Here is a 22,130-nt window from a genome sequence, read left to right on the forward strand (position 1 = left end):
TTATATATAGTGCTGATATAAACTGGTGCACAGCATCCTCTAAAACTGTTTATATCCACAGTAAAATACATTTTTGTGATACTCGTACAACAGAGTTAGTCCAGAGCCCAGGGCTTCGTGGACTCTGCTTATATCCCAGCCTGTGTGACTGTTACTCATTTTCACCATGTCTTGGGCCTCCCTCACTACGCATCCTGGCCTCAGTCACCAGCCTGCTGGTTCCACAGAGACTCCATTGCCTATTCATTTCTCTGAGATGCCTGGACACTGTTTTAGGTAGCTATGGAAAGCCAGACCCATATGCCCACAGCATAGCTCTGGTTAGTGTTCCCTCTGATTTACCTGAGTCTTGCATTTTTATATGTATAATTTCTCATATTTTATTCCTGGTATGTGCTCTAGTAGTTGGATACCTTCTTGGGCAAGGCATGCCATCTCTGGTATAATTCCACAATAATCGTATTTATTTTGATGATTGCGTCATCCCTAACCGATACTTGTTACACTCTAGTTGCCTTAAATGTGAAGAGTTTCAATTGTATAGAAGTAAAATAATAAAGTTTTAAAAATTGTCAACTTGAAATCATCTAGACCAACTTCCTCACTGACAGATAAGAAAATTTAGGGGAAGACAATGACTTGCTAAGAATGGAACAACCAGAATTTAAGTCTTCTAGTCCTTAAGCAAATATCTGAAGGGGTGTCAAGTGAAGAAATGATAAGTTTTATTGTTACAGTCCAGAAGTTAGATTAGAACCAATAAATGGGTAGAAGTTACAAGGAAGTAGAGATAAATTTTAGTTATAAATTGTTAACAAAGAGCTAACTGAATTAGGATGAGCCTCTCAAGAAGTGGTCAGTATTTTGTCATCAGACTCTCAGAGCATTTGAACAGATGTAAAATAACTACTTGTCAGGGATATGAGAAGTGATTTCTTGGCCTTAATTACAGATTTGATGACTTATCTCCTTTATTTCAAATCTGAGAAGCCAAGAATTGCAGTGTGAAGCACTATATTCTGGTAGGCTTGAACTATGATCTTTACATTAAGGCATATGCAGTTATAGCATTTAAATCCCACCCCAGATTAGGCTACAGTTGCCTCTGCTACCTTGAGTGAGTCACGTATCTTAAGGTCAATCTTTTCTGCCAGGAATAAGGATCTATGGAGGGCAAGGGGAATGAAAAAAGCTTCAACACTTTTCAAGTGTATGGATCAAAGAATGAGCAGGATTTTTAAGAGACAGCATTCATATTAAATGGTATGTATTAAAGAAAAAGAAGAACTATTGCAATATCTCCTATTTGTCTTAAACAAAGAGCTTAAGCTAACAATAATAAAATTATCCTGAGATATACAACTTAGAAGCAATTGGAGGTACACACATACATCACACACACACAAATCACACACACACACACACACACACACACCCGCTCCCCACTCCACATACACATACACATATACACAGAGAGGCAAATGAAGCTTCAGAAGGGTAAGTTCATCTTGGCTGTGTTCCAGTTCACAAATTCAGTATAAATCTATAAAATGCTTCTAAAGAAATCTGACAGCAACAGTCCCAAAAGAGAGTATTCTTGGTACACATATCTATTTCCATTCAAATCAATGCAAAGTTTTAATACATGTAGGACAGCACATCATTCCAGTTCTGATCCAGGCAGGGTCCAACAGTCTGGCCAAAGATAATCCCTTTCAGAGCTCATCCATAAATGGTAGGCTTATCTTTCTCTATGCCCCAAATCAAAATGAGGTACAGCCTCCCAGTAAGGTTGGGACAGAGTAATTGATGTGAAAATTGTTTTAAAGGTGTTAGAAGAATGTTTTCTTACTCAAACCATACAGCAAAACAGAAAAAGAAAATAAAAGTATCCCTTTAGAAATAGCAGGTATAACAGAGAAAAGAAACTGGATGGAAAGAACGTATTTAAAAAGCCAAGTCTCAACTATTGTTGCTGGGGGAAAGAACAGAGACAAAGAGGAGGGAGCCCATCTGTGAAAAGTAATTGGGAAATACTACTGGAGAGATCTCCTCATTAATAAAAAGAAAAGTTCAAGAAACATGAAAACTCAATTCAGCAAGTGGTACAAGCACAACCTCTAAGCTATTACTCTCCTCTTCCAAAAAAAAAAGAAAAAAGGAAAAATGAAAAAAACACAAACAACCCTAAATGGAACCTATGGATAAACAGATCATCTTTCTGATATAAAATTCACTCAGTGTTTTATAAAGATTGTAATCATAATCACAGATCTGGAAAGGATCTTAGATGAATTCAAACCTAACACACCTCTTTTAAAAGATAAAGAAGCCCAGAGGTACTTATTTTTAGTCATTTAGCAAAGGAACTTCAACTCAAATCTCCCATTTAACAGGCTAGAATTTCTAGTCTATAGGCAACCTTGAAACTAGGAGAGTTGGATTAAGAATTGCACTCTTGCCTAAGCAGAATAAGAAAAGGGGAAATGCCATAAAAAAAGTCCATAGAAAGTTCAACAGCTGTTCACCATTCTTAATTATATGGCGACAGACTCAACTAATCAAGCCCTCTCTTCCTTACATGTCCTACATAGGAGCTAACAAATTATGTATACTCAATACATGTTAAGACTTCAACTGCTTCAAAGTGTAACAAAACCTTAAACATGTTTCCTAAGTCCCCGGCACCAATGAATTTGTAGTTTTATAAATATCATGGTGAACAAGAAATGCTGTCTTGTCACATTCAAGCCAAATAACAGCTGGACTTTAAAAATAAAATTTTGAAGGCATTTGCCTTTTATATTTTTAATTTCTGTTTTCCTTGCCTATGGTTTTGTCATATGATTTTGATGAGTGGTTAATACACATGCACAGCTGCCTCTTTTGGTGACCTTTTCCTCACTGTCTCCAGGCTCAGGGCTACGAAGCATGTCTACAAGTTGCTTACTAAGTGATATTGTCATTTTCATGGCTGGCACATTTTCCTGGGAAGCCTGGTGGAAGCAGGGCCTCATCCTCTGGATTGGCTTACTTTAGTCACTTCAGAAGCCTCACAGGAGGATGGGGTAGAGTGGAGGGAGGGCATAGCCTCTTAAAATTGCTGTCCCAAGGCCAGAAGAGACCTGTATGAACTGAGGGAGAGGACATCCTGGGCTATAGGCACAGAACTTACCTATCAACTCAGCCTCCCTAAGGAGCTCTCACTCCGAGAGCACAAAGAAGTCCTGATCTTCTTAGCACTTTTCTCCATGGTAATTATGTATGTACATATTTCTCCTTTAATCTTCTGTCTTTTCTCACTAGATCGTATGTTTAAAGAGGTCAAGGACATCTCTGCTTTGCTTCCTGTCTTTTATTCTATGTCTAGTTTAGGGGCTGGCACATGGTAGTCACTCAAGAAATGTTGGCTGGTTCTTTTTTTAGAACACAGACTAAGTGAAGGAGCAAATACGTTTTTTTAGTTGTTCTGATACTCCAGTTTCTTCTTAATCTTACTGTTAAGGGAAATATGAAAGAACAAAGTAGAGAAAGTATCATGTGTACCTGTTATCTTCTCTGACTTTAATATGAACTGTAACTCCAGCAGACATTGCAATCAGCTCACACTTGAACAGATGCCAGGAAGTATCCTGACGTCAGCAGAAGGCTGCTACCCATCCTAGAAGTCCTCACAGAAGCACTACACTTCAGTCAGTATTAGAACAGGTAACTTGACTCCATTCATGAACCCACAGTCCCCCCAAAGCACATGAGGTCTCAATGGCAACTCGGCAAGCTTCTGAAGGGAGGTTTTCACATGCTCCTTAAGCGCCTGGGCCACTACAGCCCTTCTACTATGACACTCATCAGGCACTGCTGCTATATGAGACAGAGTAACATGAGAGCTGGCATATGGCATGACTTGCTATTTTTAGGGAAGAGGAAATGGGCCATACTGAGGAAGGTCACAAGGAGTTTGTTCAGAAAAATGAAGGGACTCAGTGTTTCTGTATATACAGGGGGTATAGTATGGCAGGCTGCTTGGGACAATCTCAGCTGTACCCTTAATATGTGGCTCATAGCAAGTAATTTAATTATTCTCAGCCTCAGTTTTCTCACCTGTAAAGTGGAAAAAGTAATACCTTCTTTATAATGTGTATAAGGATTAAATGAATAAATATGTGTAAAAAGCTTAACACATCCTCCAGCAATTCAGTGCTTGGTAAAATGTTTGCTAAAAACAAAACAACCTGGAAAATTGATTTGAATCTAGACAATCTAGGCATTGAATAGAATATCCAAAAATATTTCTATATAGTATGTTTCTCTAGAGTTAAATTTTTAACATTTTCCTTTTAAATAGTTAATAATTCTGACCATGATTTTTAACTTACCAAGCACATGATATCACTAACTAGATAATGACATTATTGAGAGATAACTAACTATATTTACACCCAATATGCAGTTCAGGGAGCAAATGAAAAAGGGTGAACGGCGAATTAAGAAAAGTCTTTGACAGCACAGATAAGGTGATAGAGCTCTGTAACTATCAGTCTGTTGTGAAATAAACAGACTGAATACTCCAAAGCAATGAAAAATATTTATTTCATTACAAATGGTCAACAATTTAGGTACTCTACAGTACAATCTCCCAATAAAATTGAGATGGGCCAGACCTGAAACACTTCCACACAGACTTTTAGGCCAGCCACAAGCTCTGTGTTGCAGTCAGATGGTTAACTGCGCAAGTAACATCATTTGGATTTCCTGGCTCCCTAAGCAAAGGAAACTGACCTCTGTCAGTGGAAAACCTGCACTTTTAAAGTGCCTATGAAAATAATAGGCTGTTGATACACACTCTTCAAGGAAGACAGCAAGTATGTTTCTGGTTTTGAGTCCTCTTCATGCCTCCCTTCCTACCTAACTTCCTCTTCCTCATTCCATTCCTTCCTTTCTCTTCCCTTCCCCTCCCTCCCTCCCTCTTTACTCCATACACACATACACATCTTAATCAGAATTCATTTTAACACTTTGTCTCCTAAACTATCATCAAACATTAATCTTCCCTACTAGTATGAAAAATTAGTGCTCTGAAAACTTTCTGAAGGCTTCCTAATGTCTAATACTACTCATCTAAGTGCTCATTCCAGGGATTTCTGGGCTGCCTGGGATGGCCCCAGGCTCTCACTAGAAGCCATGCCCAGTTTAGATGCTGCTATGAAGTGTCTTCATGTGTTTTCAAGGGATTAGGGTCCTGGAGGAAACCCTGCCAGTAAAAGGGATACTAGTGAGATTCTTCCCCTTAAGCTAAAGAAGGACTTTAGCTGAGACCTGAGATGGGCAAAGTATCATGTTACTCTGAAGAGAACAAATTAATCTTCCCTGACTAGTGGGACAGATTCTGCCAAAAGAACAGCTAACGGGAAAACCAGTCTCTACTCGATGATGACACAGTAAATAACCAGGCAACATTACTGCTGAATTGCTGACCTAACCCATAAATTGTACCCAGACTCTGGGGAGCAATTTCTGCTGATGTGCTGCTTGTGTATTTAAAACAAACAAACAAAAAGGGAAGAGAAGTGAACAGGCATTGATATTGGTGCAGGTAGACATTCTGAGAGTAAGGCTGGTCTTTCCACCCAGACTTCTGAAAGACTTTAGTAATGGTTAGTGCATAGGCACAAACTGGGCCTTCCCCAGCCAACTATTAAGTTTATGCTAAAACTGCTGCAAACTATCATTTAATCCCCAAAATAAAACTACTGTACCTGGGAATCACTTGATTTAGATATGCTAAATACTCTGATTGGATCATTCCACAATGTATATGTGTATAAAAATCACTTTATATCCCATAAATATATACAATTATTACTTGTCAATGAATAAAATAATGTTTAAAAGCCCCTCTTTGTATACTTTCCCTTTTTAAATACGAATTCGGTGAGGTGGCTGAAACACAGAATTCTGCCATTCATTGAAATGTAGAGGATCCTTTTATTTTAAAACTTTAATGGTACCTTGAAGTACTTGGATTGCTAGGTATTCAGCAATGTAATATCTAGCTGCTTCTTAAAGTCCTCCACTATAATGCATAACATAACATAAATACATAGTTAAAGAGTAACATTTCCTCTGCTTTGCCTAAAAAATTCTAGCTGATGACTCCTATGAAAAACTATAAAGATCCTATGTCTAGTTCAGACACACCTTTGGAAACATATGGAACAGCAGAAAAGAGCTAGGGAAAGGCCACTCACCCTCTGCGTCTTCTGGCCGAGTGAGATCGATGACACCTGGGCCCAGTTTTCCATCTTCATTTGACTTTCCTGTTAACTGGGGCCCCAGATTCTCAAAGCGTGTTCTTTCCTAGAAGAACAAATAATTAGAGGCTTATTCCAGTTTCCAAACAGCCACTATTTCCTTTCAGTTTCTATCTTGCTTAATGGGCAAAAGTTGAATTCGCAAATATCATTTCTGACCAACTTGGACCAATTTTCACCTTTCGGCAAAATTCCACTGAAAGCCATTTGTGACATGGACACAGCACTGACAGCATCTAGACCATAGCGCCTGTAAGGAAAGGAAAGCTGTGACAGGGAACCTGCCAGAGCTGCTCTGCATATCTTCTCTCTGTTGGGTTTGCTCCAGTAATCTAAAAAGAATGCAACAGAGAGGGTTGAGCCAACAATGCCAAAACTGGAAAGAGCAGTTCCTATTAAAATACACTGCTAAATTTAATGGGAGAGGAATTTTCCCATTTAGAGAACGTAGTTTGCATTGGTATTCCTGTGGAAATACGAGTCAGAATTTTATGCACGAGGATTTCAAAAACAAGTATTTCAAAGCAGGCCAACTAGATGATGACTGATACTACTATATTGTCTCAGAATTTCAACTGTGATTTTTCTGGGAAGAGAAAAGGAGGACATTACTCCTAGCCAGCCATGGAGCCAGGAAAATTAAATACCCCTGCTGCTTTAGGAGGGAAACCCAGAGATGTTTTACTTGTTCACCAGTTCTTCTAGGAGTAGGAGACGGAGGCATCACAGTGAACACTCCCTCTGCAGCTTTCTGGATCAGTAGCAGAGGGGCTCATTGACCATCATTAATATGGTGTTCTTGTCTGCAGAAACACAGCGCATGTCCCCCTCTCATCTCCTCACTACTCTCCTGACTCAAACTTGGCTTTGTGTTGTGCTTATGAATGAATGAAACCTTGTTGTTCATTACTATGAAACAATATTAAATGTCATGTCAGCTTGAATTTACAGACATGAAATAGCAGCTTCTAGCTCCGGGAATGGTTTCTGCATGTTATACTTAATGCATTATGCAGCAGTAGAGTGCTGATTGCTGTTCAGTCTATTGTTCAATGACCTAGTTCTGTACTGAGCATGTTCGGCATTAGATGGAAACACTCTGAGTGTTCTCTTCTGTAAGATGTTTAGAAACTTGGAAATATTCTTAAAGAGCAAACATACAATTACTTGATATAGGCTGTGCTTCATTTGTACAGCCTCACTACATTTGTGCTTTCTAATATGATTATTTTTGAATATCATTATATTTCTATAATTAATCCCCATCAGTCAAATTGTGCAGGAAGTCTTCCAGTTCCCCTTCATCATGGAACACGTTGAAATCTGTGTTAGAAGAAAACACAGCATAAACCTTGCTTTAATCTACACCATTTCTATGAAAGATTTGCAACAAAAATTATAATCATGAATTTCCCTAACTGGGTAATACTCACTCGTTTAAATAGCAGTATGTGGGAAAACCTGTGAAATATGACACTTACAAAAAACAGAATGAAAATAAAAACCAAATTAAGTACAGTTCCCTAATATCTTCTAATTTGAAAACACGGTGCACAAGAACAAATTAACCCAGATGCAGGACACAACAAAAAGCAACCTAAGCCTTGTGGGAGCTTCACACACAGTCAGGGAAAGGACAGCTGCTTTTAATCAGCCAATTTCTATTTTTGAGTAGCACTTTGGTTGTCATGATGTAAAAAGAAAAGAATTAAAGTGAAGATGAGTAGTACCAGGGAAAGCAAAATATTCAACCTTTGTTTTATCACATTGTTTCACATTTCAAATATTTGCATGTGAATGCTTTCCCTATGTTAAATGCAAAAGGAGTTTTGATGTGACACCTGCAATCTTGGAAGAACAACCTTTAACTGTATTTTCATAGGGGGAAAAACAACTTTCTCTGAAAACCAACAGACCGTGCTACCTATCAATATGCATATTTCAAGTATCTTTCTAGTCATTCATTCTCTTTGATTTTACTGGAAAATATTCTCAGTAAAAAAAAATAATAAAGTTCCTGAAAGAATATCAATATTTTGACAAGGAAGGAGAAGAGGGAAAATTACATGCCATCGTTTGTAAAATCCTAAGACAACAAAGCTTACATGATGATAATATCTTTTCTTTTATAAAAATTGAAGTGCACTCACAATTCAGTAGTATCAGCTTGTTTTTAATCATAACAAAAAACATTCAGAACATTCAACAACACATTCACAGTGTCTTTGAAGTCATACATTTTTCTGACTTCATTGAAAAAAAAATCTTCTACAGAGATACTTTCCTTTAAAATATCAATATTTTGACAGTAGAAGTCAAGGAAGAATATCCAATAAAACACTTCTTAAATAGGAAGAAAATAAATCAATGATAGAAATTGTTTTGGGCAGTGGGTTGCATTTTAAATTTGGTAATATTAAGCACTTGTGTTTGAGATTAAAGAAGGACCCTGCAAAGCCATGCCCTTTCATATAAATTTCCACCTAGTCTCCCAGAAGATTTCCTTCTTTTCTTCAAAGAATAGCTCAGAATATTTATTTGCCAGCCACATAACTATAAGATAAGAGGGCCTGATGTCTACAAGTTATGTCTGGGCAGCTGAGCTAAGCAAAGATTTTACTGGTGAGGTCAAACATGAGCCTAGTAAATACAGGATGCGGACATGGGCACAGAGAGAAGTATAAAGATAACTTCAGTTCCAACAAGCTTAAACTTCTGCCATTAAGTACCCGTGAGCATGCCCCTATATAGAACAAATATAGGCTGTGGGTGGCAAGGTCTTAAGTCCAAATTTCCATGCACTTGAACTAGCTGTCACCATGTACATAGCTCCCAAGTAAGATACATTGGAGATATAAGCAAAATACCTCAATGCTAATTTAATCCCACCCCTCCAGGAAAACTGCCCCATGTTGACAGTGGATGTTACATGCAGCAATGTGATCAGGCACTTGCTTACGCACTGTCAGTCACTAACATGCAGGCAACATACAAGTTATTGCAAAAAAATTAAAGTCAGCTCTGCTGTGTTGTAGGACTGTTGGCTCTCTAAGTGCTTTGAAATTATGATATATGAGGTAGATGTTGCATATTAAATAAATATATTTAAATGATAAAGCCCCCTTTAGTGAGAGCTGATGAATGTTAAATGTTACAAGCCACAAGATGGTAGTATCAATCATCTTCATATATTATCAGAGTCAATGATAGGGCAGCCTCACTGATGACAGATAGACTGCTGGATTATTATCCCTTATTTCCAGAGTCACTGAACAAACCATTCAACTCTTTGAGCATTATTTTTAACTTTGTATTAAATTAGCAACTTTTCCCTCCCTACCATGGCAAGATTGATCAATTTGGTTTTTGCATGGGTGGAGAGAGAGAATGAATTGGGGTATCTAAAAGAACAGAGGTTTGTTTTCATCTAGGAAAAAAATCAACTTCCTCTTACTGGCAACAAATATAAAATTGTGATCTGGAGAAAGAACAGCAATGAAACAGTAAGCACACAATAATGGCTTTTCTTTGCACTTAGATAAAAGCTGAATTTTTGATGTGCACAGTATATTTTAATAAAATTTTATATACTATGTTTTATACACTTATTGGCTATTCCATAATAATGTGTGTGCTAACAGTAAAATTGCTCTTAAATTTATGTGTGTTATTTATATGTTCCCACGTAACAATGCTTTTTGTTGTAAAAAATATTCTGTTTATTAATGTAACTTTACAACCACTGCATCCAAGATCCGTGGTAAATTAATGACATTTTTATTATTTTATAGTGTCATTAAATTTTTACTGATCACTCCATCAAACAGAGGCAGTAAAGGCCATAATGTAAACTGGGACACTTAGATCAGGCAGCAGGAAGACATTCCATATAGTCTGAAGAAAACTGCTAGCAATAAATGATATTTATACCATCTTTAAGCATGTGAGAATACTTGGATAAGTTTGGCAAAACTGTTTCAGTAGTAGAGTGGATTGTGTACTTAAATAACAGTTTGCTTGCCAGTGAGACAAGCCTTTTTCAAACCATATGCGAAGTGACTGACTGCAGCCATCTCCTGAAAAACAACATGTGAAATGTAACGATGCACTGGGTCCCTCCCTTCTGCATTACCAAGACTGACCAGCGGGTACCATACCTCAAATTATTTCAACATGGTCCCCTTTGCCACAAACCAAAGTGGAAAATGGTACTCGCTGAGAGAGGCTTTTTGTTTGCTGTTTTACAAACAAAATATATTTCATTTAAGAACACACGTCTGGACAATGATGTGATATATTTCATTCCAATGGTCTGAATGAGAGGTACTTTACCAACCTTTATTTAAAAGCTCATTTCTAAGGGGTGTCTGAATATGGGGGATCATTCACGGCAGCCATGGAAAATACAACTACGGAGCCATTACCTATAGCATAGTTAAAACAGGTAAAAAATTGTTATCTCATGTTATTTTTGTGTGTAAAATGCATTATAATTAGGATACTCTCTCTACTGACTCTCGTAAATAAACCTAAATGTGTGTTATGAACTAATTGCTAAATATTCTATTTATGTATATAGAAGACAGTAAATAAATTCTACGCTCATATAATTATGAATTTAGAAACACCTAATTTCTACAAGGGGAGTCTGATATGATTCTTTCTTAAGTAAAAAAAGAATTTCGTTGTTGCATCCTAAAATACATATTTAATTATTAAAGACTTAGAAATCTTTCAAATGTGTAATGGTAAGAAATTTTGCTGGGAAGGTTAATACTACAGCCCCACTAGTCATGTTTTGTGGGTATTCCTAAAGCACAGTTTTCTAAGAAAAACAACAAATATTTGTATTACGAACAGAAGTTCTCTATGGTGATGACAATATTCTGAGATTATATCTTATCCTCAGAGTTTCAGCTATGTCTGGGTTATTAAGTGTAAGCTAAATAAGTCTTCTTGTTTTCATCCTAGCTCTTACTTCAATTTTTATGAACGTTTGATTTCCATTTGCGTATTTTGATGTATTTCCAGCCCAGGAAAACTCTTTCCTAAACTGAAAGTAAAGATTCCCCTGCAAAAGCAGCTTTCCCTTTACCCAGCTTCCCTTCCTCTCCTATGTTCACATCGGTGCCAAGGGGTCAGTCAGTATGATTTGTCTCACTGCTTTTCTTGCCCTTCTCTGTCCAGGCAATCATCCAGGCTTGCTGATTATTCTTCTACAGAGCCTTTTGCCTTCTTCCCTCTCTCAATACCCTCCTGCCATCACTAACTACCTCAGCACAGGTCTTCATGCCAACACACCTAGCTCACGGCTGCAGCCTCCTTTCTGATCTGCCTGATTCTTGGCACTGGAAGGACTCTCCAGTCCTTCTACTCACACTCTTCACACAGTTCTACTTCCTGTCTCTTATTCAAAACCATCCATAGTTTCCCATTTCTATTGCATTTCCTCCAAGCTCCTCTATATGGTTTTCAAGGTCTTTCATACACTGCTGCCTACACACCTTTAAAAACTCAATTTCCTACAGTTCTTCTGTCACATATCCTCTGCTTGGGGTGGACAGTTACTTGCCTTGCAATAATAATACCACGATCATCCTCCTTCTCTCTTCTTCTTCGCCAAATCCTATTAATATGGAAAAACCCAAGTTTTCCATTACTCTGTAAACTCTCTGATCTACCTACTCTCTGATATACAAAGATTCTTAGTTTTCCTTACATGATTAGCCCCTAGTTATGTACTATGTTAAAGAATTGGGCTTTTGGTTCATGTGAACTACCAAGTCTCCCTCGACAACATCAAAAGATTTTTCAAACCAGAGATTGTATCTTAGACCTTTTCTATATATCTTACAGAGCATTTAGTATTTGTGTCCATATATACTTGCAGGTTTATATAACTTATCCAGGCCACATAACTGATCCAGCCACATAAATCAAAAGCATGCTGCACAAGTGAGTATCTAAAAGGCAATAATAATAAAAACAAGGAAATTCAGAAAAATGCCTTAAATATTTTATATAAGAGGGAAATAAGCGATTTTAGAAGCCTTTAAAGCAATGGTTAAGTTAAAATGAGGCTGTTAGGGTGGTTCCTAATCCAATTTGACTGGTGTCCTTATACAAATGGTACATCTGGACACAAAAAAGGACCCCAGGGATGTATGCACACGAAGAAATGAATGTGTGAGGACACATCAAGACAGCATCTAGCTACAAGCCAAAGAGAAAGGCCTCAGAAGAAACCAACCTGCTGACATCTTGATCTTGGACTCCTAGCCTCCAGTACTGTGAGAAAATTAAATTCTGTTGTCTAAGCCGCAGTTTCTGGTAGTTTACTATGGCCACTTCAGCAAAGTAACACAATGCCAGCTTCTACCTCTTATGCCTTAAAAGGTGCTTGTTGCTTTCCAAAATTATAAAGAATAAAGGAGCACATTTTAGAGATAAAGTCATATTAGCCTCAGAAACAATTATCTGGAAACCTCTCTTTAGGATCTAGCAGCAGTTCTATCTGTTGACAGCCTTGTCCATCCACCTATACATTTATCTGTGATTCTTCAAAAGAAAAAGTTATCCTCTAAAGGGAAGGAGGCACTTGACAAAAGTTTTCAAAAACAGGAGGATTTATACAAGAGGCAAGGAAAAGAATCAATAAAGACTGCTATAAGCTGTTGAGATAAACTCTAGGAATGCTGATGTACGCCACTGGACCATAAGCATTTCGAGGGAGGGAAAGTGTCTCATGACCTGCTCTGTGCCCAGCTAGAACTGTGCGCTGCAAGCAGAGAAGCATGCGGCACATGCCTGCTGAAATGAACTAATGTTTGCAGAGCTTCTTGTGGAGATGTTTTATGGACCTTTCAAAAACATTCTCAAATGATGTATGACAAGTTTCCCTCAGGATTTGAAGAGTACACCAAACTAAGAGAGTTCTGTCTCCACACCCCTGGCAAGGACAGCATCCTAGACGCCTCCTGCAATGCACATTTAGACTCTTGTCACTGACCATCAGATGAGAAATGATACAGTAGCATTAACTCTGAAGATATGAGACCCTTTTTGGCTTGGGAGCCACTGAATTAAATTAGTTTCATCAGGATTATAGTGCTTACTGAACCCCTTTAACCAAATGCTTTCTGTCCTATTCATATGGTTTTAATATGGTTTTAACCAATTGCAAGGTTATTTATAAGTTTGCAGCTCCCAAGTAAAGTTATAAAGCATTCAGATTTAAGCAAATCCAGTTGTGTAGCAGCCTAACTCCTACTTATATGTGGTTTCCACTTTTTATTCATGTACAGAGGCATGATGCAGATTTGTTTCTGAATTTTCTCTGATTAACCATTTGTTTCAGTAAAAAGTTCACAAAAAGCCCCACTGTAAAATTATACAAACTCCTATTAAAACTGAACACATGATTTAAAAAGTGGAGAATTCTATCTCTATCTAAACCACCAAAAAGATACTGTTATTCTAACATGTACCATATGAACAAAGAGCATCACAATAAAATTAATGACCAGCTAAGCAAATGTCTTTGTCCAGAAAGATATCTTGGGAATTCTATTAGTTCAAAACCTAAGTACTTGAGTTGAGGTACCTATTTAATTTATAATATGTACCTTTTAGTATTATTTGTGGAAACACAGGTGCAGTTTATTCAAGTTGAAAACATCAAAGCTCTATGAACCAAGACTAAATATTTTCTTTAAAAATATAGCTTCTATTTCAATTGTAGCTGGCAAACTGATAAATTTTAAGATTTTTTTTCCCCTCAGAAACATAAACACAAAAAGTGAAAAAATGTAAGGTACTGCTACCATGTATTTGTTTTAATTTATGAGATATATAAGCATATTGTATCTCCTAAGAGCTTTTCCTATCATTTAAAGAAATATGTATGCTGCAAAAATAACATATATTTTAAAAAGAAGAATAGGGAGTAAGAGAAAGCTTTAGTGCCAGAAGGAAATGTAAAGGCCTCTTCATTCAAACAGCACTGGAACCAAGGAGGTCTGGACACTTACCACAGTCCTGAAGCCAGCTGGTGACAGATCCAGAACATGCCTCTCACCTCCAGACTCTCAGTCTCCTGCTCCTTCCACTGAGCTACTCTGTACTTTACAAACTGTACTAGTCCCTGTATAATTCATCAGCAAAATGAGGGAGTTAACTTCTCTCCATGTTTTCTTCCAGCTCTAAAATCTGATATTTCTGTGATATTTGACTTTCTTACTCTCTAAGATCTACATTGCAACACACATTGATAAAATCACTTTGCCATGTCCTAAAAAATTCTGAGGAATTATTCTTCTCAAGAAAAGCACTCAAAAACAATGCATTTTTTTCCCAATAAGCCTACCAAAGCACAGTCACTTTTAGCCAAAAAGCATCTGTTGGCTACTTCTGAAATTCCGTGGCCACCATAGGCAAAAGCAATAGAAGGGAAGGGAGACAAAGGAAGGAGGCAGGGAAAATCAGAAGGAAGACATTTTTATCTGAATGTGGCTTAAAGATTCCTCTGTGTCCCTAGTTTGAGATTCATCCCTCGCCCAGAATACATCCCCTTTGTCTGCAAGTAAAGTAACATAAATGCAAAGACCGCTGCTAAGAAGAGGGCTTCTCTTCAGAAAAAAACTGATTAACTCCTTAATGTCAAGATTTTGTATATTCTACTGATATCCTCCTTCTAGGAAAAAAGAGGCACTAAATAAGGTCAAATGATGTCACAAACGAGTATTCAGATAAAAAGTAAACATAACCCAGGACTATGTCTGATTGTGGAAGAAGCTTTTCTTAAGATTAAGTAAAATTAAAATTTAAAAACTGTTTTCATTTCATACAAATTTTAAAAAATCATTCTAAAATTGAAATTTTTAAAATGAGTTTAAAAGAAGAAGAAAATATTTAGAAATCCTTTTCAAAACAGTACTCCAATATGGCACCATTACAAAGGACAAAAGATAGTGTCCAACTGTGGAGATATGTGTTAATTGTATGGTTTTCCAAAGATGTGGGAGAACTGATATCAATTATAGTATAATTACCATTACTTCCAACAGAGTTAACATGTAGTTACCACAAAATAACATACAATTAACTGGTGTCACATTGCACACCAGACTAAATAAGATACAAATTAAGAATTCCCAAATGTAGCCTTAATACTCTTCTGTTTCTTAAAAAATACAATAAAAATAAAACAAGTTTTCTCTGATAATGTCACAGCATTCGAAGGAATTAATGTCATTATTCAAAGAGGGAAAACCAGGATATATAAGTTAGAAAGTATCATTTTTAGTTATAAGATGAAAAACTGCATAGGGAGGGAGAAGAATATATTAACAAAAAATTTAAATTTAATAAGCCAAAGGTATAGTAAATAAAATAAAATTTCCCTCACACTTCTTTCAGGTCCTGAAATTAGGCAGCTATATTTTAAAACCAAATTCAATAATGTTCTTAGCTTTTACTGATACCTAATATTTTTTGCTTTATTTATCAAACACAGAACAAGAGCCTGCTTTAGTAGTGCTACAGAGAGACACATAAATGAGTCAGGCTCAGTTCCAGACAGGAATTTTAACCAAATTTTTAGTTCTTTGCTATGCGAAGCAGTAAGTTATGTCTCAATGTAAGCAATTTCCTTATCAGGAGGTGAACTTGAGGGACAAAGAATGCTATGGTTAAGCTTGAAGAAGTAAAATTCCTTGTTGGAATGTCTCAAGTTAGCAACACTAATACAGGATGCCTCCACGTCCTGCATGTGAGAGAGGGGCGCATGTGGGAACACATACATGCCCACCATGCATCTAGGTTTAATTAGAAGAGAACTGAAAACGGCAGAGTGCAATGCTGTGAAGTTGATGAGAGGACAAAGGGAAAGGAGCTGTATTTCAAATACAGCTACAGTGTATCTGCTATATCCGTTTCAAACATCTGGGCTTCCAATTATTTATTGAACTCATGTGTAAGACTTATTTGGGAATACTGCAAACAGTTATAGAACAGGAACATGCAACTACTTTGTAAAACACTTGCACGACTGAACTCTTGATAAAATCTTGAACAATATGAGTGAAAACTGCTATGACATAATTATCTTTGAGTCAATATGTGAAAACAATTTAGAGGTTAGCATGCTAAGAACAAATTTCATACACAGCCTGCTAATTAATGTAGCAGACAATATTTTATTAGGAACTTATATTTTGCATATTTTTGAAGATTTAGTTTATTTCCTACATGTGACTTTTTTTTCCTTTGTGGTATCCAAAGGCTTACTTGAGATTAAACGAGGCTAGACACATTTGTAGAAGGCTGCACAACTTGTTTGAAGATTACATAAGCATATGCATAGATCCGCAAAGCTTTCAGGGCAAGTCTGTTCCCTATGTAGTCAATATTTTCCCTTTTTCTATGAATACAGAGCTCAAGAATAGATGTATTATTTTTTCACCCAGTTTTATTCCATTGCATTCATGAAGCTTTTGTTAGGCTCTAAGGGAAACCAAACTGGCTAGGAGGGATGACAACAGAACAAGGATGGGTACATTATTATGCCATGTTATTTCCTCTTGTTCCCACATCACTATTATATTCCTCTGATTATTGCAGTCTCAAAAAATGTGCTGATCACTGTGTGTGTTAGGCAACACTGCAAGATCGAGAAGCTAATATCCCAGATAGAGTACATTATGCATGTGATGTAAATGAGGTATGTGCTCTCTACATGGTGGCCGTTTGTCACCAGAGATTCAGCGAACAGAAAGGATGGGTGCAACTGCCTTTATTCTCTTCCACTGTTTCCACAATGGTGAAAATAAAGAAGTAAATAGAATAAAAATCACCTGTCCTTCACAACTGATCTTAAATGGCACAAACTTGAAATACTTATAACATAATATATATATTGGGTAGAGCTTTTTGTTTGTTGTCTTTGTATTAGGAAAAAACAAGGCTTGTCATCTTTACATTCAGAAATTAGAAACTGAAATGCAGCACATTACAGTTCATACCAGTAAGGGTAGAGACAGCACTGACTTTATTTCTCAAAAACTAAATAATCAGATATTTTAAACTGTGGACTCTGAATTCCTGGTCTAAAAGCAAGGGCTTCAATGTAAACAATCCTTCCTGCTGAATTAGAAATGAATGCTTAGATCACAGGTTAAAATCTCGAAGTGAAATAAAAACACCTCCAAGGGCTCTAGGACATGGGCTCGATAAACAAGCACATGGTTATTCCTACAGCTTGAGCAGCAGCACTCCTTGTCCCTCTCTATCCCTGCCTAGATAAGGAGAAACTTGGAAAATTAGCTTGAGCAGGGTGTGAGACAGAGAGGCAATTCCTCAATCCTAAAGATTGTCTAACGAGAACTAACTAAAATGGATTTGCATATTCTTAAGGAAAAAGACAGTTATTCGTAGACCAAATAACTTTCCATGTGAATGTTATATTTAGCAGTTTTAAATCTCTGTAGAATTTTTAATGGCACTTTCGGACCAATTAATGACTTAAGAGAAGATCATGAGTATAACTATACAAGCTACAAAAGTTTTTAAAATATAGCTCTTATTTAACTCTACTGCATGTATTTCACACAAAGAAGGGTATAACCGAAGAAAGGACTAAATCTGCTTTTCACTGATTAAATAAATCTCATATTTGAATTTGCATTATGATCAAAATTTTAGTTTTCCATAAATAAATCTCATATTTGAATTTACATTATGATCAAGATTTTAGTTTTCCATAACTGAGGTGATAACCAAGGAAGTAGCAAGAAAAATTGCTTATAGAGAAAACCAAACTTCTTGACTATTTCAGGACCGAAATATTAAAACTTCATTTATATAAGGCTTCAAGTTGCACATTGTGTTCTCTTATTGGCAACGTGACATGAAGTGCTGGATTATTAGATTGCTTAAACCAAATAAAGTCTTAATGTAAATATGAGCTTTTTAGGAACTCTAAGGTTTGAAATATTAGTCTTCCCTTGAAAACCAGCTAATATATTTGCAGTACTCACACTTGTATTTTCAATTATTTAAAAATTCATTGACAATTATAATTTTTCAATTAAAAATAATATAAATTTTAAAAATTCATTGTCCATTGTTCTAAACAGTCACATAGTTTGCCTTCTGTGTAAGCTGATTTAACTACAAACTTTACTTCTCTTTAGTATGGTCTCTTCTTGAAGGTAAATCAACACTTAATATTGCCTTAAATATCAACCACAGAAAATTTTTATCTCATTAAGTTACCTTTTAAAATTGTATAAACTTGAGGAAATGATTCTAGAAAACCAGTTTGTACAAAACCACATGATATTTACTAACCCAACAGTGTTTGGATCTCATTGTATTGTGCTGATCAGTAAATCCATCTACATTTAGCTAATTCTCAGTCCTCAGCTAATTCTTTGAGCCAGAGATGTTTGGTACAACAGACCTGATATGCTTGAAATAGACTTCACTTCCTTTCTACATCCTCTCCTTCCCACCACTACCCACAAAGATGATAAACAAAAATTGTTTTATTTATGGGAAAAAAGTGATGACATGCTACTTATTTATGCTATCAGCCTAAGGCAGCTTTGAGTCCACCTTATTCCAATGAAACAGGAGGCAGGAGGCACACAGAATAAAGCTTCCTTTCTGGGCCAGAAATCAGACTCAGTTCCCTTCCTCCTCACAAAATAAATATGGTCAATGCTCTGACTTGGGGGCCATTAGCATCTTATAAATTGTAAAGTATTTTCCCACATATTATCGCATTTGTAAGGCACAATCATCCTAATTTTACAGAACATACTGAGACTCAGTAAGACTTAGAGACTTAACCAAGATGACACAAATAGTCAGATGTACGCCTAGAAGATAGATCTCCAGTTTTAAAATTGAGACTAAATTCCTCTACTGATTCATATAGCTTAATTTGTGAAACTTTACTGAGTTTTAGGTATATGAAATCAGGAAGATCAGCATCCACGCTGGCTTCCAAAACTTTGCAAGTTGGTATTTATTTTATAAATTTAACTTTCTGAAGCTATTCAAATCTAAGACTTCACTGCATAGCCATTTAAATAAATGAAATCAGCATTAAGTTGTGAATAAATGTGTACTGGTTGTCTCTCAGTCCCCCTAGGCTGTGCTACTGTTTCATGTATGGTTAATTCTTACGTGGCTTTACAGGCCTTATTGGCGATGCACACACAGAAGCTCCTGTTAACTGTGCTGCTACCAAGGACACAGGAGTAGTAGGTAGATATGCAAGTATTATACACTAGAGCCCTGCCACAGAAGAATGCAGAGATGGCAGCTGCCTCCTGTAACTATGAGAACGTGCAGGAAAATCATCAGTGGTCAGAGACTGCAACCTAACTGCAGTAGGTTGTAAGGTTGCAGTGAGAAGTGAAGGAAGGAGAGAGGGAGGGTGGAAAAAAAAGAGGAAGAAGGGGAAGAGGTAAGGGCAATGGGGGAGCAGGAATGGAGAGAGATGGTAGGAAGGAGGTTAGGGAGGGAGAAAGGAAAGGAGAGAATTCTATTCTCACACATACCGGAAGGCAGAGACAAAGAAGTGTAGACTGAGGGCGATGCATCCACAACCTCCAGAACAGAAGACAGATGAGGACGTGGCAGTGAGATGAGCAATTTGAGACAGTCAAAGAAACTTCAGTATTCTAGGGCCTTGTAAGAAACAGCCCTCTTATAATACGAATTTCCTCTGCCTGAGGAAGGCCAGACACATTCAAAAGGCAGACAGATGAAAATAAATTTTCAACTCCATAAGAGCAACTACTTCTTCCAAAGTCTGGGCTCTAGCCACAAGCACACAATGAGCATTTTAGGCTCAGTGTTAGGGGAAAGGCAAAGCTTAAGACATGCGCTCCTCCTTCAAGTAATTAATAATGGTAATAGCGTTGTGCAGTAAAAAGTATAGAATTTATATAGAGAAGAGCTGGTATTCGAACCTAGAGTTACCTGCATGAATTTTCAGTGTTTTGTTTGTCAATAATGGGGGCTAAGAAAAGATATCAATAATCTTTACCTCAAAGGATTTTTGTGAATATCAAATGTGATTTTTGTATAAAAAAGTATTCATCAGTCATCAATGCATAAATTATGCTAATTATTTTAAATTTTCATGTAGATTTACAGTCCTATATCATCCTGAAGTTTCTCCCACGGAGAAGAGTAGGAGCAACTTACTAGTTGCTTCTATAATTGTAGTAACAGGTTGACTTTCTCCAAGTTTATCTATGTGGAGACATACACTGCATTTACCTCAGCCATTACTATTATCATTATTCTTTATTCTCTCTCATTCTTTCTCACACACATACAATCATACATACAGCCTCTGGGTTAACTGTCTTAGCCAGGCATTCAAGGCTTCCATCATCTGAACCCTGCGCCTCTCTAACTCAGAGTCCACGCCTCTCCTGATTGAACTGTCCTCTGGCTATTATTCCCCATATGCACAGACACATGCCCCATCCATACTCATGCCAGGACCCTGCCTGGACACTCCTCACTATGTACTCTAGCCTTCCTGCCCTGTCTTTGAGGGCATTTCAAGTCTCTCCTCTTTACAGAATCGTTTTTTTTTCCATCGAGGGATTGACAGGATGGCCTCCTTTTATCTTTGTTAGCTTAATTAGCCTTACAACCCAATTCACTCATTTGGCACATAGACCTTCTATTGTCTGGTTCCCTTTTATGGATCAATCTTGTCTCCCAAATCAGACTTCACTCTCCTGTAAGTCAGAAAGAGACCAGTCAATATTTATCTGAATCCCAAACACCTAACACAAGCCCCATACATCAAATGGTGAGCACTTCCTACCTAACGCCCTGTGATGTCATGTGGTTGCAAACAACAATAAGGGAGCCAGAAAAATATTTATTTGCATCTACCTTGCTTCACATATATATCTTATTTAATCTTTTCCATGACCTTATACAATATATTCATCATTTCTACCTTCCAAGTGAGTAAACAAAGTCTCAGAAAAGTAAGTAACAGACCTCAGGTGGCATATCTAGTAATCCATGTGTTGTTGATCATTAATTAGGCTGAGAAACTGAGATTTGGATTTAGACATGACTAATTTCAAGGGCTCCTGTTCCTTATTTCATTCCTGATGTTTGCCTAGACCTAGAGAAATCATTTCATGGCAATCAAATTGGTGGTCTAGAATAGTAAAGGCTAAACATACTACCAACCTCCCTTGAAGGAGTGTTACTAAGATCAGAGAACTTGGCTGGGCCCAGTGGCTCATGCCTGTAATTCCAACACTTTGGGAGGCCAAGGCGGGTGGATCCCCTGAGATCAGGAGTTCGAGACCAGCCTGGTTAACATGGTGAAATCCATCTGTACTAAAGATACAAAAAAAAAATATTAGCCAGGTGTGGTAGCAGGCAGCTATAATCCTAGCTACTGGGGAGGCTGAGGCAGGAGAATCACTTGAACCCAGGCAGCGGAGGTTTCAGTGAGCCAAGATTGCACAACTGCACTCCAGCCTGGGCAAGAAGAGCAAAACTCTGTCTAAAAAGGAAAAAAAATCAAAGAACTCATCTTCTTAGAAGAATAAGAAGGACTTGAGAAACCAATGCTATTTTTTTTTTAATGTAAGAGCTCACTAAAATGGTTCTTTGAACTAAATAAGAGGCTTGCCTTCTTGTCCCCATTTTGCAGATAAGAAAATGGATATTAATTTCAATGTTGATATCTTAATCTCAACATAGGCAAGAGGACCCCAAATTTATGGTTTCTCCTCTTAAAAAATTATGTTGACTCTCAATATG

General features: G+C 37.1%; 1 protein-coding gene across 33 annotated transcripts in view; it reads right to left on the reverse strand.

Annotated features, from left to right (window-relative positions):
* SOX6 (SRY-box transcription factor 6) overlaps positions 1-22,130 on the reverse strand; it is a 785,339-nt gene that overhangs the window by 40,882 nt on the left and 722,327 nt on the right. For all 33 annotated transcript variants that reach the window (XM_074401148.1, XM_074401147.1, XM_074401149.1 and 30 more), the window contains one exon: positions 6,249-6,357. In XM_074401148.1, coding sequence (XP_074257249.1) covers positions 6,249-6,357 — 109 coding nt within the window. The remainder of the gene's footprint in view (positions 1-6,248; positions 6,358-22,130) is intronic.

The sequence above is a fragment of the Saimiri boliviensis genome, chromosome 6 (assembly GCF_048565385.1).
Source record: "Saimiri boliviensis isolate mSaiBol1 chromosome 6, mSaiBol1.pri, whole genome shotgun sequence".
Taxonomy (NCBI): Eukaryota; Metazoa; Chordata; class Mammalia; order Primates; family Cebidae; genus Saimiri; species Saimiri boliviensis.